General features: G+C 33.3%; 1 protein-coding gene across 1 annotated transcript; it reads left to right on the top strand.

Annotated features, from left to right (window-relative positions):
• The first annotated feature begins 1,595 nt into the window (after window positions 1–1,595).
• LOC110734608 lies at window positions 1,596–2,693 on the top strand. Its single transcript, XM_021914768.1, has one exon. The coding sequence runs from the start codon at window positions 1,596–1,598 to the stop codon at window positions 2,691–2,693; it is 1,098 nt and encodes a 365-aa protein (XP_021770460.1).
• The last annotated feature ends 12,261 nt before the right edge of the window (window positions 2,694–14,954 follow it).

Raw genomic sequence — 14,954 nt, 5'->3', positions numbered from 1 at the left:
ACGTGTTCCCTTTTAAATAAATTAACACTTTTTTTTTTTGAAACAAATCTTTTAAAACAATAATTAGTAAATAACTTGATACCATGCCATTTGCAAAAAATATATATATATATATGTGTTAGAAGATAAGTCTAATAAGTGAATGCCAATTATTGATTTGATTACACAATGCTCATATAGGTCCAAACACTTGTGAACTCATATGGCTCTATGTGAGTAATTATTGTATTATTAGTGTAACTCATGGCTATAAATACAATGCCATAGAAGTAAGAGTACAATAATAACACTACAACAATTTCACCCATCTTCTTTCACTCTTTTACTCCTTTTATTAATCAAAACTTTTCTATCGGTAAATTCTTTAACACGTTATCAGCACCAGTTTTCAGTCAGGTATATTTATACCTACTTCTAAAAATTTATAACAAATAATACTATCTACTTCTAAATGTTTCGAGGAGTATGCTCTATAGTTGCCCATATTTGGGATCCTCTATAACAGAAACTCAAACATTTACTATATATACCTCAAAAACAACGGTGAAAGTTCTCTTACTTGTGAATTTACTACTATCATCTTTTGTTTATTCATGTTGATGTTTCTTTGTTTGATCCATGTTGATATTACATACTCATTTTACGTAAATTTTTATCTTAGTTATTATAATTGCTAAGTAGTAGCTTTGCATGCATATTATTATTAACTAGATTAACAAAAAGATGCAGCCTTTTATACTTATTATTTTTCTTACTTTTACATACTTTTTGTGTTTCTTTCCGTTTTCGAACTCATGATCTTTTATAGATATTAGGGCTCTCGAACCACTATGGCTTGCATTCCCAGTGTGATAACCTTTTACAATTATAAATATATATATATGGACCATAATTTTATGCCAGTACGTTAGACTATTATATGATATTTTTACAGTTGCACAGAACAGTAACGGATAAACCTACCTCTATAAAAGACGGATTTTTCCCCCAATTTCACCACAAATCCCTTATCCCTTCCCACTTTTTATCCAAAAATCACCTAAAAAAAAAAAAAAATTCACCCCCTTCTTCTCCGATATGTTCCCCGACGACGGCAACCAAAACACCCAAAACACCCACAACTTCACTTTTGAGGAAGATTTAATGAAGATAAAACAATATTTCCTTCTAATTACGGCGCTTGTAATTTTATTAGTAGCAATATTAATTTTTGTCATTATGTATAAGTAAAACTCACTTATTTTGTCGTTTTAGTATATTAAAAGCTTGTTTTTGTTTTATTATGTATGTTTGTTGTTATTAATCATCATTGTATAATATTACCGTTATCATTATAACTATTGTTACTACTGTCATTGTTGTCGTTTTGCTGTTTTTTTTGCAACTAACATGATTAATTTTTGTCTAATCATATAATTACTCACAATAATAAACCAAGGGGGAGAAAAGACTATATTATTTATGGTTTATTATTATTAAATTTAATTATCACGTGTCTTATTAACTTAATTATAAATATGGAAGAACTAAACATGTGAGTTGTACATATAATTTGTTATTATAAACTAATTATCACGAAACTTGTTGTAGCTAAAATGGGAGACCTTATGAAAAGACAGTTCATCATCTTAGATTTATCTGGAAAGAAATTTATGGAATGGAAAGTGGACGCAATGATGAATTTGAAAGCTCAAGGCTTGGAGCACACTGTTAAAGAAAATAAAAGTCCCTCTGGTCAAACAACTGATACTACCACTTCTGCAATGACTGTTGCAAAACCTGTTACAGAACAAGATAAGGCAAAAGCCTTAGTGTTGTTAAGGCATCATTTACATGAAGGCCTTAAAACTGAGTACATGATGGTTGAAGATCCCAAAGAATTATGGGATTGCCTTAATGAAAGATTTGGACACCACAAAAGGGTGCTCCTTCCTAAGGCATTATTTGACTGGACAAATTTACGGTTCCAGGATTTCAAATCTGTAATTGATTATAATTCAACCATACATGAGATAGTGTCTATATTGAGATACTGTGATCATCCAGTTTCGGATGAACAGATGATTGAAAAAACACTCACTACCTTTCATGCAAGTAACATACTGTTGCAAGAACAGTATCGTGAAAGAGGTTTTAAAAAGTTCAATGAATTAATGAGTGTATTGCTTGTTGCGGAACAAAATAGTGAACTTTTGTTGAAAAATCATAACCTGAGACCAACTGGGTCTTTGGCCACTCATCATGAGGCAAATGCAACAAATTCCTATCCACCCGAGTCAAATGCTACAAGAAGAGGTGGACGTGGAAATTACAATGGCCGTGGAAAAGGCCGTGGAAATTATCGCGGACGAGGCCGAGGACGTGGTAGAAACAATTTTCAAAGAAACAGTAATTTCAAAAATTTTGAAAAACAGAAGGGACAGTCATTTGGAAGCCACAAACAAACTCTTTCAAAAGGAAAAGACACATGTTACAGATGTGGCATGACAGGACATTGGGGACGTACTTGTCGTACGGCCAAACATTTGGTAGACCTTTACCAGGCTTCTGTAAAAGGCAAAGAGAAAAATGCAGAAGCAAATTATGTTAATGAAGAAAATGCTCCATGTCCTACCCTTGATGTGTCCGATTTCTTCATGGACAATGCTGAAACTGGGAATGATTTCATTCTTGGAGAAAACAACAATGCTTAGGTTCCCCATCTACTAATGTAACATATGCTATGTTTTAATATATTTTCTTAGTTCCCGGTATTTTAAATTTCTAGTCATGTACTTTAAATCTTTATCATCAATAAAAGTTTGTATGATATTATTCTAAACTAATCTTAAATTTATTTTATGAAGATATGGATCTACCTGAAGTTAGTTCCGAATATCAATGCCTTTTGGACAGTGGAACAACACATACTATCTTAAAAGATAGAAAATATTTTTCACAACTAAAGTTGTTTCAAGCAAATGTAAACACCATTTCCGGGTCAGCTAAATTAATTGAAGGATCTGGAAAGGCTTGTATAATGCTTCCAAATGGAACAAAATTAATAATCAATAATGCTTTATATTCGAGTAAATCTCGAAGAAATCTCATAAGCCTTAAAGATGTATGCCAAAATGGCTATCATCTAGAAACAATGACGACAGATCAAAAAGAGTATATATGCCTCACGGCAGAAAAACATGGCAAGAAATATATATATGAGAAATTGTCAGCATACTCTTCGGGGTTATACCGTATAAACATACGACCCGTGGAAATCAATATGATATCTAACCAGAAGTTAGATGACAAACATTTGATTATTTTATGGCATGATCGTTTGGGACATCCAGCAACTGGGATGATGCAAAGAATAATAGCACATTCAGTTGGACATTCAATAAGAAATGTCAAAATTCCTCGATCAGATGAATTAACATGCTTTGCATGTTCACTCGGCAAATTAGTAATAAGGCCATCTATTAAAAAAGTTGCTACTGAATCCCCAAAATTCTTGGAAAGAATTCAGGGAGATATTTGTGGGCCAATTAATACGGCATGTGGACCATTTCGATATTTCATGGTTTTAATTGATGCTTCTACACGATGGTCACATGTCAGTCTGCTTTTAAGTAGAAATGTTGCCTTAGCAAAATTACTTGCCCAAATCATCAAATTAAGAGCATAATTCCCAGATCATACAATAAAGAAAATAAGACTTGACAATGCTTGGTAATTTACATCCCAAACATTTAATGATTATTGTATGTCAATTGGAATTGATGTTGAACACCCAGTAGCTCATGTTCATACACAAAATGGTCTAGCTGAATCACTAATTAAGAGATTACAATTGATTGCAAGACCATTATTAATGAGGTTAAGATTGCCATCATCTGCTTGGGGACATGCTATTATACATGCAGCAGCGCTAATTAGATTGAGACCTACAGCTTATCATAAATTCTCACCACTACAACTTGTTTGTGGTCGAGAACCAAGTATCTCACATCTAAAAATCTTTGGTTGTGCTGTATATGTTCCCATTGCTCCACCCCAACGAACAAAAATGGGTCCACAAAGAAGGCTGGGAATTTATGTCGGGTTTGAATCTCCCTCTATAATTAAATACCTTGAACCATTGACTGGTGACTTATTTACGGCTAGATTTGCGGACTGTCACTTTAATGAAACAGTATTCCCAGCCTTAGGGGGAGAGAAAGTGGACCCACATAAGAAAGAAATTGAACTCATTTGGAATGCAACACAACTGTTGATGTTAGACCCACGAACAAATATGTGTGAACAAGAAGTTAAGAAAATTGTTCATTTACAAAGTGTTGCAAATCAATTGCCCGATGCATTTGTAGACACAAAGAAGGTGACAAAATCACATATACCAGCAGAAAATGCCCCTGCACGTATTGAAATCCCAACTGGTAATAAGGCCATAGAAAATGAATCTCAGGCACGCAGAAAGCGTGGAAGACCACTTGGTTCAAAAGATTCTAAGCCAAGGAAACTAAAAAGATTGGATGGAATAGAAAATGAGACTAATAATGTTCCCCCGTCAGAAGGTCAAGAAAGACCAAATGTGGATGAAAGTAAAGAAAATGATGATAATCCAAAAGGGGACGAACAAGAAGACAACCCTACGGGGAATGAACAAGATGTTCAAAACATCGATAACAATGAAATTTCAATGAATTACGTCTCTACAAAGACTCAGTGGAATAGGAAAGATGTTATCGTTAATGAAACATTTGCAAATTCCATCGCAATCGACATCGTGTCTGATGAAAATGATGTTGAACCAAGAACTGTAGAAGAATGTCGACGTAGGAGTGATTGGCCAAAGTGGAAGGAGGCAATGCTGGCTGAGTTAAAGTCACTTGAAAAACGAGAAGTTTTTGGGAAAATAACCCTTACACCAGCAGGTGTAAAACCCGTTGGATACAAATGGGTATTTGTAAGAAAACGTAATGAGAAAAATGAAATAGTTAGATACAAGGCAAGACTTGTAGCCCAAGGATTTTCTCAAATTCCAGGGATTGATTATGAAGAAACATATTCTCCAGTGGTTGATGCAACTACATTAAGATTTCTGGTAAGTTTGACAGTCACAAAAGGACTGCAAATGCGATTAATGGATGTAGTGACTGCGTATTTGTATGGGTCACTCGATACGGACATTTACATGAAAGTCCCCGAAGGACTAAAACTACCAGAAAACCACAAGCCTAGACAATTGCTTTCCATAAAACTTAAAAGGTCACTTTATGGATTGAAACAATCTACAAGGATGTGGTATAACCGTCTCAGTGAATACCTTATGAGAGAAGGGTTCAAGAACAACCAAATTAGTCCCTGTGTTTCTTAAAGCGATCACAATCAAGATTCGCTATTATTGCAGTTTATGTTGATGATTTAAATATCATCGGAACCCCAAATGAACTCGAGAAAACTGCAAAATACTTGATGAAAGAATTTAAGATGAAAGAACTTGGGAAAACTAAATTTTGCCTTGGACTACAAATTGAGCACTTGAGTCATGGCATTTTTGTCCATCAATAAAACTATACAGAAAGAGTTCTGAAACGTTTCTTCATGGACAAAGCAACCCCAACCAACTTCCCAATGGTTGTTCGTTCTTTGAATATGAAAAATGATCCATTCAGACCCCGAGAAGAAAATGAAGAGATTCTGGGTCCAGAAGTACCATACTTAAGTGCAATTGGAGCCTTAATGTACTTAGCTAACAATACTAGACCCGACATAACTTTCTCTGTGAATTTGTTAGCCAGGCACAGCAATGCATTAACATATAGGCATTGGAAGGGAGTTCGACACTTACTCCGGTACCTACGAGGGACACAAGACCTTGGTTTATATTACCAACCCAAACAAGATGCTGCTCTCATTGGGTATGCAAACGCTGGATACTTATCAGATCCTCAAAATGCCAAGTCACAAAATGGATATGTACACTTATGGCGGCACTGCAATATCATGGAAATCAACAAAGCAGACATTGACCGCGACATCATCAAATCATGCAGAGTTGATAGCCCTCTATGAAGCAGGACGGGAATGTGTGTGGCTGAGGTCGATGATCAGTAATATCCAAAAGGAGTGTGGAATGAACCCAATAACAGAAGACCCAACCATCATCTTTGAAGACAATACAACATGTATCGCTCAAGTAACTGAAGGATATATTAAAGGAGATAAAACGAAACATATTGCCCCAAAACTGTTCTTCACACATGATCTGCAAAAGGATGAGGAAATAAATATCCAGCAAATTCAGTCTTGTGAAAATCTTGCCGACCTTTTCACCAAATCACTTCCTTCGAAGAAATTTGAACAGTTAGTTCACAAAATCGGAATGCGACATCTTCGTGAACTATGCTGAGATCAGGGGGAGTATTATATGTACTGCACTCTTTTTCCCTTCGATCAGGTTTTTATCCCACCGGGTTTTTCCTGACAAGGTTTTTAACGAGGCAGTATACCAAAGCATATAATACAATAATATTGGTGTACTCTTTTGGCTATGGGTCTTATCCCATAAAGTTTTACCTAACAAGATTTTTAGTGGCATTCAAGGGGGAGTGTTAGAAGATAAGTCTAATAAGTGAATGCCAATTATTGATTTGATTACACAATGCTCATATAGGTCCAAACACTTGTGAACTCATATGGCTCTATGTGAGTAATTATTGTATTATTAGTGTAACTCATGGCTATAAATACAATGCCATAGAAGTAAGAATACAATAATAACACTACAACAATTTCACCCATCTTCTTTCACTCTTTTACTCCTTTTATTAATCAAAACTTTTCTATCGGTAAATTCTTTAACAATATGGATTATTTTTCATCACGAAAATTGAACAAAATTGTAAAGTTGGAAGTTACGTGACCAATTCCTAATCCCTACAAATTAAAGTCATCTTCTATAGTACTACTCTACTATGGAATTTATAAAGTCTATTTTTTATTTTTCTTCTTATTGAGTTATTTCTTATAAAAATAGCACCAGTCCATTTTTAATCTTGCTTCTTTACAACTTTATTTCAGTCTTGCTTCTTTACAACTTAATATTATTATTTCAAAATTTAAATTTTATTAGACTATATCTATAAACTCCTAATATCCCCTTAAGGAAATTTTCTTTGTACCAATTAAGCTGCATCCCGTCTACAATATAAAAGACACAAAAATTAAACAATAAATGCAAGAAGGATCACACAAAATGGTCCGACAATCTCTGTATGTGGAGATATGGTTTTTTTCAGGTGTGTTGGTCTAGACATTTGGATTGTTTGAAGACAACAAAATTATTGCACTTCAAAATAAATTTAAAAAAAAAAAAAGAAAAGATAATGAAACTTGTTTAATTTCTTAATTTTGAAGAAGAAAAAAAATACACAAAAGTTAGATAAAGGGTACAAAATTTGACAAATTGTATACATATAAATTTGCGTTCTAATTAAGAAATTTCACCAATAAAATAATTGTTGGGTTTTGCAATAAAATTGTACCGAGTAGTTGTGTAGTTTATTGTACATCAAACTAAAATTTTGTGCTTGGTAGAAAAAAGAAAAAAAAAAAACCAAAGGTCACGACTAAAATTAAATAAAGGTGGGCACCACCACTGTAAAGTTACAACATACACAATTCCTCGAACACGTTTCTCACTCATATATTTACCAACTCACCTTCCTCACATTTTCTCACTCTCATTTCATCACTCATTTTCTCAGATTATGTATTTGGAGGATTTGGATGAAAGTGAGAGAAAGAGTAGACTAAGCCAAGATGATATTAATTCCACGTATTTGTCTAAGTCTCTCAAAATGTTGATTGGGAATTCAATTTCTCCAACGAGTCAGGCGTTTTCATGGGTTTTACCAGCAATGTACGGCTTGAGATTGTGGGAGGAAGATGAGTCTCCAATCCCCCTTGCATTAAACTTATTTACGCATTAACAAATTACGTGAAATTATTTATAAGGTAACAAATTATGTGTAACAAATTACGTAAATATTATATTGCACATAGTTAACTCATACTATTTGCAATATAATACACAAGATAATATCCAATTTAAGTAATGTATCAATAATTTGTGTCGTGTTATATGAAAAAAGTATTAAGCTTGTTAATTAATTTTCGAATAAAATAATTGTTTTTTTCTTAGGTGATTTGGAATGTGTAAACTTTGTGTGGGAATCTCAACACTAACTCGATCTATTTAATTAAATGTCTCATGCAATGTTATGTGATGACCATTTTAATTAAACATGTTGATAATCCTTGACATTTTGATGAATATTTGTCAAAAAGTCAGTTAAAGTTCTTCGTATTTTGGGCAGTTCCAACAAGTTTGTGATTAGGAACGTCAATGATAAAATATGCAATTCACGATGGCAAGAATTCTCATTTGAAAGGTCATTAGCTGAAAGGTTGAATACAGTATCCAAAGACCTACATTTAAAATAATGTAGTTAAATCATCATATCAACCCCATTATCCAGATCTAATTAAGGCAAACTTGAAAAGGGAAAAAAAACAAAATTCCAGAAACTTTATTAAAATCTCTTATTTTAACAAAATCTCAACGTGTTAAAGTCCCATTCTTAGTTATTGATTTTTTTTTTCAAAAAAAAAAAAAAAAACTTGCTTTCTTGTTGCAATGCAAGGGGGACGGGAGACTCGTCTTCCTCCCACAATCTCAAGCCGTACATTGCTGGAAAAACCCATGGAAACGCCTGACTCGTTGGAGAAATTGAATTCCCAATCAACGTTTTGAGATACTTAGACAAATACGTGGAATTAATATCATCTTGGCTTAGTCTACACTTTCTCTCACTTTCATCCAAATCCTCCAAATACATAATCAAAGAAAATGAGTGATAATGAGAGTGAGAAAATGTGAGGAAGGTGAGTTGATACCATGCCATTTGCAAAAAAATAAAAATAAAAAAATATATGGATTATTTTTCATCACAAAAAATTGAACAAATATTGTAAAGCTGGAAGTTACGTGACTAATTCCTAATTCCTACAAATTAAAGTCATCTTCTACAGTACTACTCTACTATGGAATTTATCCTTTTTCAATCTTGCTTCTTTACAACTTTATTTCAGTCTTGTTTCATTACAACTTTATATTATTATTTCAAAATTTAAATTTCATTGGACTATATCCATAAAATCCTAATAGCCCCTTAAGGAAATTTTCTTTGTACCAATTAAGCTGCATGCCGTCTACAATATAAAAGACACAAAAATTAAACAATAACTGCAAGAAGGATTACTTGAAATGGTCCGGTAATCTCTGTATGTGGAGATATGGTTTTTTCAGGTGTGTTGGTCTAGACATTTGGATTGTTTGAAGACAACAAAATTATTGCACTTCAAAATAAATTAAAAAAAATAAAAAAAAGAAGTAATGATAATGAAACTTGTTTAATTTCTTAATTTTGAAGAAGAAAAAAGATCCACAAAAGTTAGATAAAGGGTACAAAGTTTGACAAATTGTATACATATAAATTCGTGTTCTAATTAAGAAATTTCACCAATAAAATAATTGTTGGGTTTTGCAATAAAATTGTACCGAGTAGTTGTGTAGAGTATTGTACATCAAACTAAAATTTTGTGTTTGGTAGAAAAAAGAAAAAAAAAAACCAAAGGTGGAGTGTTGAGAAAATGCCAAAAATGAAGTTCACATGAACTTTTAACACTATAATTTGTAGCTCATCACATGAACAAATTTAGGACAATAATTTGTATAAAGGTACAATTATGTAAAATATTTTAATGGCAATATTTGCCTATAAATAAGTTCACTGTTTTGTGAACTAAAGAAGTAAGAAGAAAAACAATCGGATTTCCTACTTGCTCTATTTACTCTCTTCTATCTCCATTTTCATAAAATATCCAATATCACTCTATAGTTAGAAAAACTTTCATTTTTAACACGTTATTAACACCAATTCTTAGTCAGGTATATTTATACCTACTTCTCAAAATTATAACAAATAAATACTATCTACTTCTAAATGTTTTGAGGAGCATGCTCTATAGTTGCCCATATTTTTGGATCCTCTATACCAGAAACTCAAACATTTACTGTATCATATATCTCAAAACTAACGGTGAAAAATATTCTCTTACTTTGGTTTTTGTTTGATTCATGCATGTTGATATTACATACTCACCTTTTATGTAAAATTTGATTTTAGTTATTATAATTGCTTAGTAGTAACTTTGCATACATATTATTAATTAAATTGACAAAAAGATGCAGCCTTTTTATACTTATTATTTTTTTTCTTTCTTTTACGTACTTTTTGTGTTTCTTTCCGTTTTCGAACCCATGATCTTTTATAGATGTTAGGGCTCTCGGACCACTATGGCTTGCATTCCCAATGTGATAACCTTTTACAATTATAAATATTTATATTTGGATCATAATTTTGCCAGTACATTAGACTATTAAATGATATTTTTATCGTTGTACAGAATAGTAACGGATAAACCTACCTCCATAAAAGGCAGATTTTCCCCCGATTTCACCACAAATCCCTTATCCTTTCCCATTTTTTTTATCCAAAAATCACCCAAAATTTTCCACCCCTTCCTCTCCGATATGTTCCCCGACGACGGCAACCAAAACACCCACACCTTCACTTTTGAGGAAGATTTAAGGAAGATAAAACAATATTTTCTTGTAATTATGGCGTTTGTAGTTCTGTTAGTAGCAATATTAATTTTTGTCATGATGTACAAGTGAAGTTTGTTTATTTTGTCGTCTTAGTAGATTAAAAGCATGTTTTTGTTTTATTATGTTGTTTTGTTGTTATTAATCATCATTGTATAATATTACCGTTATTATTATAATTATTGTTACTATTGTTGTTGTTGTTGTTTTGCTGTTTATGCGACTAACATGATTTATTTTTGCCTAATTATATAATTACTCACAATAATAAACCAAGGGGGAGAAAAGAACTATATTATTTATGGTTTATTATTGTTAAATAAATTTAATTATCACGTGTTTTCATTAACAAACTATAAATATGGAAGAATTAAACATATGTGCAGCACATATGATTTATTACTATAAACTAATTATCACGTAATTTGTTGTAGTTAAAATGGGAGATCTTATGAAAAGACAATTCAGCATCCTAGATTTATCTGGAAAGAAATTTTTGGAATGGAAAGTGGATGCCATGATGAATTTAAAAGCTCAAGGGTTGGAGCACACTATTAAAGATAATAAAAGTCCCTTTGGTCAAACAACTGATACTACCACTTCTGCAATGATGGTCTTGTTACTGAACAAGAAAAGGCAAAAGCCTTAGTGTTACTAAGGCATCATTTACATGAAGACCTTAAAACTGAATACATGATTGTTGAAGATCCCAAAGAATTATGGGATTGCCTTAATGAAAGATTTGGATACCACAAAAGGGTGCTCCTTCCTAAGGCATTATTTGACTGGACAAATTTACGGTTCCAGGATTTCAAATCTGTAATTAATTACAATTCAACCATACATGAGATAGTATCTATATTGAGATACTGTGATCATCCAGTCACCGATGAACAGATGATTGAAAAAACCACTCACTACCTTTCATGAAAGCAACATACTGTTGCAAGAACAATATCGTGAAATAAAAGGTTTAATGAATTAATAAGTGTATTGCTTGTTGCGAAACAAAATAGTGATCTTTTGTTGAAAAATCATAATCTTAGACCAACTGGGTCTTTGGTCACTCATCATGAGGCAAATGCAACAAGTTCTTATCCACCCGAGGCAAATGCTACATGAAGAGGTGGACGTGGAAATTACAATGGTTGTGGAAATTACCGTGGACGAGGCCGAGGACGTGGTAGAAATAATTTTCAAAGAAAAAGTAATTTCAAAATTCTGAAAAACAGAATGGACAGTCATCTAGAAACCACAAACAAACTCCTTTAAAAGGAAAAGACACATGTTATAGATGTGGCATGACAGGACATTAGGGACATACTTGTCATACGGCCAAACATTTGGTAAACCTTTACCAGGCTTCTGTAAAAGGCAAAGAGAAAAATACAAAAACAAATTATGTTAATGAAGAAAATGCTCCATGTCCTACCCTTAATGTGTCCGATTATTTCATGGACAATGCTGAAATTGGAAATGATTTCATCTTTGGAGAAAATAACAATGCTTAGATAACTCATCTGCTAATGTAGTATATACTATGTTTTAATGTACTTTCTATTATGTACTGTATTTTAAATGTCTAGTCATGTATTTTTAATTTCTATCATTAATAAAAGTTTGTATGATATTATTCTAAACTAATCTCATATTTATTTTATGAACATATGGATTTGCCTGAAGTTGGTTCCGAATATCAGTGCCTTTTGGACAGTGGAACAGCACAAACTATCTTGAAGGATAGAAAATATTTTTCACAACTAAAGTTGTTTCAGGCAAATGTAAACACTATTTTCGGGCCAGCAAAATTAATTGAAGGATCTGGAAAGGCTTGTATAATGCTTCCAAATGGGACAAAATTGATAATCAATAATGCTTTATACTCGAGTAAATCTCGAAGAAATCTCATAAGCTTTAAAGATGTACGCCAAAATGGCTATCATTTAGAAACAACTACAACAGATGAAAAGGAGTATATATGCCTCACGGCAGAAAAACATGGCAAGAAACATATTTATGAGAAATTGCCAGCATATTTTTCGGGGTTATATCATATAAACATACGACCCGTGGAAATCAATATGATATCTAACCAGAAGTTAGATGACAAACATTTGATTATTTTATGGCATGATCGTTTGGGACATCCAGCAACTGGGATGATGCAAAGAATAATAGCGAATCTAATTGGACATTCAATAAGAAATGTCAAAATTCCTCGATCAGATGAATTAACATGCTTTGCATGTTCACTCGGCAAATTAGTAATAAGGCCATCTATTAAAAAAGTTGCTACTGAATCCCCAAAATTCTTGGAAAGAATTCAGGGAGATATTTGTGGGCCAATTAATACGGCATGTGGACCATTTCGATATTTCATGGTTTTAATTGATGCTTCTACACGATGGTCACATGTCAGTCTGCTTTTAAGTAGGAATGTTGCCTTTGCAAAATTACTTGCCCAAATTATCAAATTAAGAGCATAATTCCCAGATCATACAATAAAGAAAATAAGACTCGACAATGCTGGAGAATTTACATCCCAAACATTTAATGGAATTGATGTTGAACACCCAGTAGCTCATGTTCATACACAAAATGGTCTAGTTGAATCACTAATTAAGAGATTACAATTGATTGCAAGACCATTATTAATGAGGTCAAAATTGCCATCATCTGCTTGGGGACATGCTATAATACATGTAGCAGCACTAATTAGATTGAGACCTACAGCTTATCATAAATTCTCACCACTACAACTTGTTTGTGGTCGAGAACCAAGTATCTCACATCTAAAAATCTTTGGTTGTGTTGTATATGTTCCCATTGCTCCACCCTAGCGAACAAAAATGGGTCCACAAAGAAGGTTGGGAATTTATGTCGGGTTTGAATCCCCCTCTATAATTAAATATCTTGAACCATTGAATGGTGACTTATTTACGGCTATATTTGCCGGCTGTCACTTTAATGAATCAATATTCCCAGCCTTAGGGGGAGAGAAAGTGGACCCACGCAAGAAAGACATAGAACTTATTTGGAATGCAACACAACTGTTGATGTTAGACCCACGAACAAATATGTGTGAACAAGAAGTCAAGAAAATTGTTCATTTACAAAGCGTTGCAAATCAATTGCCTGATGCATTTGTAAACACAAAGAAGGTGACGAAATCACATATATCAGCAGAAAAATGCTCCTGCACGTATTGAAATCCCAACTAATAATAAGGCCATTGAGAATGAATCTCAAGCACGCATAGAGCGTGGGAGATTACTTGGTTCAAAAGATTCTAAACCAAGGAAATTGAAAAGATTGGATGGAATAGAAAATGAGACTAATGATGTTCCTCCGTCAGAAGGTCAAGAAAGACCAAATGTGGATGAAAGTAAAGAAAATGATGATAATCCAAAAGGGGACGAACAAGAAGACAACCCTACGGGGAATGAACAAGATGTTCAAAACATCGATAACAATGAAATTTCAATGAATTACGTCTCTACCAAGACTCAATGGAGTAGGAAAGATGTTATCGTGGATGAAATATTTGCAAATTCCATCGCAATCGACATTGTGTCTGATGAAAATGATGTTGAACCAAGAACAGTGGAAGAATGTCGACACATGAGTGATTGGCCAAAGTGGAAGGAGGCAATGCTGGCTGAGTTAAAGTCACTTGAAAAACGAGAAGTTATCGGAAAAATAACTTTTACACTAGCTGGTGCAAAACCCGTTGGATACAAATGGATATTTGTGACAAAACGTAATGAGAAAAATGAGATAGTTAGATACAAGGCAAGACTTGTAGCCCAAGGATTTTCTCAAATTTCAAGGATTGATTATGAAGAAACATATTCTCCAGTAGTTGATGCAACTACATTAAGATTTCTGGTAAGTTTGACAGTCACAAAAGGACTGCAAATGCGATTAATGGATGTAGTGACTGCGTATTTGTATGGGTCACTCGATACAAACATTTACATGAAAGTAACCGAAGGACTAAAACTACCAGAAAACCACAAGCCTAGACAATTGCTTTCCATAAAACTTAAAAGGTCACTTTATGGATTGAAACAATCTACAAGGATGTGGTATAACCGTCTCAGTGAATACCTTATGAGAGAAGGGTTCAAGAACAACCAAATTAGTCCCTGTGTTTCTTAAAGCGATCACAATCAAGATTCGCTATTATTGCAGTTTATGTTGATGATTTGAATATCATTGGAACCCCAAATGAACTTGA

The sequence above is a fragment of the Chenopodium quinoa genome, unplaced genomic scaffold (assembly GCF_001683475.1).
Source record: "Chenopodium quinoa cultivar QQ74 unplaced genomic scaffold, ASM168347v1, whole genome shotgun sequence".
In the NCBI taxonomy this organism is placed as follows: domain Eukaryota; kingdom Viridiplantae; phylum Streptophyta; class Magnoliopsida; order Caryophyllales; family Amaranthaceae; genus Chenopodium; species Chenopodium quinoa.
The sequence above is the reverse complement of the archived record's forward strand: the minus strand, read 5'-3'. Positions and strand labels throughout refer to the sequence as shown.

Bases quoted from the DNA above. Each gene is read 5' to 3' on its own strand.
- LOC110734608 (XM_021914768.1), top strand. From the start codon at position 1,596: ATGGGAGACCTTATGAAAAGACAGTTCATCATCTTAGATTTATCTGGA.